The sequence below is a fragment of the Triticum urartu genome, chromosome 5A (genome assembly GCF_056163025.1).
Source record: "Triticum urartu cultivar PI428250 chromosome 5A, HENAU_Tu73, whole genome shotgun sequence".
Lineage (NCBI taxonomy): Eukaryota > Viridiplantae > Streptophyta > Magnoliopsida > Poales > Poaceae > Triticum > Triticum urartu.
The window spans coordinates 5,136,302-5,137,722 of NC_141877.1; the positions used below are offsets into that span (position 1 = coordinate 5,136,302).

Consider the following 1,421-nt stretch of genomic DNA (forward strand, 5'->3'; position numbering starts at 1 on the left):
ATGTTTTTTGTAATATATATATACATTTAAATTTTTTTAAAGTACACACAAAAGTATAAAAAAAGCAAAAAAAAAGAAATCAGAAAACATTAAAAAGAGAGGAAAACGAGGCTGTGGCCTCTCTCGTGCTTGGGCCGGCCAAATCCGCCCTCCCCTTCAGCGAGCATTCCCTCGCTCGGGGCGCCCATATACACAGGGAGCAACTAGTTGATGAGCGCTCCTTTGGGAGCCTCGCAACGATCACTTCCGGCTGGGCTAAGAGCGCGCCACTTGGCCGCCTTGCCCTTGCGGGCCTCCCACCACGCACTTGTCCAGATCGAGTTGCGACCAACAGGGTTGCAGGCCCTTCCCCCAGTGGTCGTAGGCGGTCGGCTCTCGGAGAGGAGAGTGGAACGGGACGAAGTAGTCGTCCACAGACAAGGCGGGGTTTGCTACATCACTCCTTGACCCACGCTGCAGAGGCTGCCTGACACTTTTATGAAGATATTGGACGGCCATCGGCCAAAGAATGTGAAGCCGGCAGCGAGCTTCACAGGCTTTGGGATGTGGAGGTGGTGATCAGGAACGACCACATGTACCTGTGTCGTGGCTGGGAGCAGTGCGTCCGTGCCTGCGACCTGCGCGACGGGTACTTCCTTGTCTTCAGGTACGACGGCGACGCCATGCTCACCGTGAAGGTGTTCAACACGACTATGTGCCGCATGCGCTACCAAGACAAGGGCGATGCCAGTACGCTCTGCCTCTTCTTCCTCTCCATTTGGCTTTGTCTCACACTGATTGTTAAAAAACTTTGTTGCATTTGGTCAGGCAATGGGAGTAGCAGCAGCGACTCTGGCTACAACAAAAGCAACAGTGAGTCTGGCTACAGCGAAAGCAGCAGCGAGGATGATCCAGAATGGCGTGGGGAAGAAGAGGAGCAGAGTGGAGATGAGGAGGTGCAACCTATTCTGTCTGACGATGACCTCACGATGGTGGTGGCTGACGATGGCCAAGCGGTGGTGATGGCTGACGATGGGCAAGAGATGGTGGTGGCTGAGGATGACCTATCGATGGTGCTTCCTGAAGATGGCCTCACGATGGTGGTGGTGCCTGATAATGACCTCGCGATGGTGGTGGCGCCGGCGATCCCACAGCCGGGCGACATGACCATGCTAATTGTGGTAGAATAGTACATCCCACCGCCTCGCCGCTTTAAGCGCATCAGGATGATGAAGGAGAAGGAGAAGAAGGAGGAGTGAAGTATGTCAGGTATGTCAGGTCTCCAAAATGATTTATACTTAGCTTTGTTTCCTCCAAAATGACCTAAGTGAGCTCTAATATGCTAAGTTATCTAGAATATGCTTAGTTACCTGGGTTTGCTCAATAATGACATGCACTTAGCTTACTTATGTAAAAAGTGGCATAATTAGCTTACTTAGGTT

General features: G+C 51.7%; 1 protein-coding gene across 1 annotated transcript; it reads left to right on the forward strand.

Annotated features, from left to right (window-relative positions):
* The first annotated feature begins 662 nt into the window (after nt 1-662).
* LOC147967347 (uncharacterized) lies at nt 663-1,169 on the forward strand. Its single transcript, XM_087523107.1, has 3 exons — nt 663-729; nt 808-971; nt 1,023-1,169. The coding sequence occupies exons 1-3, from the start codon at nt 663-665 to the stop codon at nt 1,167-1,169; spliced, it is 378 nt and encodes a 125-aa protein (XP_087379233.1).
* Nucleotides 1,170-1,421: the final 252 nt, after the last annotated feature.

Excerpts from the sequence above, each read along its gene's own strand:
- LOC147967347 (XM_087523107.1), top strand. The coding sequence starts at position 663 with ATGCTCACCGTGAAGGTGTTCAACACGACTATGTGCCGCATGCGCTAC. Across the intron at positions 730-807 it reads CCAAGACAAGGGCGATGCCA|GCAATGGGAGTAGCAGCAGC; the intron begins GTACGCTCTGCC and ends GCATTTGGTCAG. Across the intron at positions 972-1,022 it reads CTGACGATGACCTCACGATG|ATGGTGGTGGCTGAGGATGA; the intron begins GTGGTGGCTGAC and ends GATGGGCAAGAG.